General features: G+C 37.5%; 1 protein-coding gene across 1 annotated transcript; it reads right to left on the bottom strand. All coding sequences in view use genetic code 11, as the record gives it.

Annotated features, from left to right (window-relative positions):
- Nucleotides 1–316: 316 nt before the first annotated feature.
- Nucleotides 317–825, bottom strand: EGR_10058 (hypothetical protein; the record flags this gene model as incomplete). The annotated part of the gene is made up of 2 exons (XM_024499307.1): nucleotides 317–520; nucleotides 745–825. The coding sequence occupies 2 exons, from the start codon at nucleotides 823–825 to the stop codon at nucleotides 317–319; spliced, it is 285 nt and encodes a 94-aa protein (XP_024346287.1).
- Nucleotides 826–1,854: the final 1,029 nt, after the last annotated feature.

Raw genomic sequence — 1,854 nt, 5'->3', positions numbered from 1 at the left:
AAATGGAAAAAATAAAAATCTTATAAATCACCCAATTCTTGTCTGTTAATTTCGTGAAATAAACATGCCAGTGGAGGATAGATGAGCACATGCAATTTCTCCTTAGCTAAAATGTGGTCATTTGGTAAAAGGCAATAAAAAACCACAAATTTAGCCACTAATTTTTTGACTTCTTGATACAGATTCTTTGCAATGTTTATTTAAACATTAAGCTACGAGTAGCCATTCCCCAAGGAAGGACTCAAAAGCTACCATTAAGACGTATGGGTTGATTAAGTAAAAAAAAAGTTTCAAAGTGTTGAGAAGCATATAGGCTTTATGTATGCAACGATTTGCTTGAGACAAGGTTAAAGATGTGCAAACTGGCCTTTGCTTGCAGCGAATGGGCGGAAAGCACGGACATTTCATTCATAAGGTAATTGACCTGTGTGACATGACGCAGCTGATAACGCATGTGCATGCAAGCTGGTAGTTTGCTTGATCTGCACCAGAGAGTAATATTCTTATCCGCGCTTTCATTCTGGAACAAAAACAACTTAGTTAAGGAAAATTATATTTGCATTTAAGGAAAAACGAAATGCAGTCAATTAATTTATTATGTACATTAAGTAGCCCCACACAGTGATTGGATATCTTTTACACAAATAGAAAAAATGCAACCTATGCTGCGAAGTCAGTAGCAGAGTGTACAGTGGACTGCAAAATTTGTGCAAAACGACCAGCTAATTATTACTATGATACTACTAAGACGGTAGCAGTAGCAACAAAGAGAAATCCAGCAGCATTCTTGAAAAATGACCCAATAAGCTGTTGTTGTGAAAACATGCTTTGGTTGTATGCTGCAAAATTGTTTATTTTTAATTTCCGCTGGAGAAGATTCAGTATTTTGAAAAGCACTGCTAACTAAGCAGTGGTGAAATTTCTAGCAACGCTAGAATCCACCCATTTGTTCATAGAAGATTATGCTGTATAGTGACAACTAAAGCGCGGCCATGTAAGCCAATACGTTATTAGGAGTGTAATAAAGTAAAACTTTAATGGACGGTCCTAGAATATGGTAAGCGTATAAACGGATTTTCATTTGATAGCAAGCAATACAGGTACACATGTAGTTGCAGATGATGCTTAGGAAGTACTTATCTGACTTTCAACAAGCGCAAGGATAATGTTTAAAAGCCCTCTGTTACCTCAAGTACCAGTGTCACACCTGGAATTTACATTGTTCCCGCCTCGGAAAGGTAGAACAAAGCAGGAAACTCCGCACTACCATTGAATAATGGGAAGTATGCACCCAAAAACCGATTATGAATATCGTTGAAGAATTAGTGAACTCACTTTTATGAAGCGTAGAAATGTGTGCGTTTAGACCTGCTCGACGGGAGAAGGCTTTACTACACATCTGGTAAGTGAACGACTCCCTTCCTAAAAGTCTTGCAAAAGTAATAAAAAGCAAACTGCAGCTAAGTATTAAGACATAAGCATTTAAATGTAGTTTAAAATAAGTACATAAACACCACTGGACTCACTCTCATGAACTTCAGATATGTGTGTTTAAATTACATCGCTGCGTGAAGCAGTTACCGCAAATCTCGCACGTGAATCGTCCCTCCTCTAAAGGCAATGTAAAAGTGGTAAAAAGCAAAATGCATTTGCAAATCAGAAATGTGTATTTAAGTGGTGATCAAGGCAATCATACTAAAATTAATAAACCTACTTGCATGAACCACGGAAATGTGTGCGTTTAAACGCGTTCGACGGGTGAAGGCTTTACCACACTTCTGGCAAGTAAATGGCTTCCTTCCCAAAAGCAGTGTAAAGCAATACAAGGCAAAGTGCAACTAAACAATAAGTGAT

The sequence above is a fragment of the Echinococcus granulosus genome (assembly GCF_000524195.1).
Source record: "Echinococcus granulosus chromosome Unknown EG_S00186, whole genome shotgun sequence".
Lineage (NCBI taxonomy): Eukaryota > Metazoa > Platyhelminthes > Cestoda > Cyclophyllidea > Taeniidae > Echinococcus > Echinococcus granulosus.
This window is presented reverse-complemented; position numbering and strand designations above follow the sequence as displayed.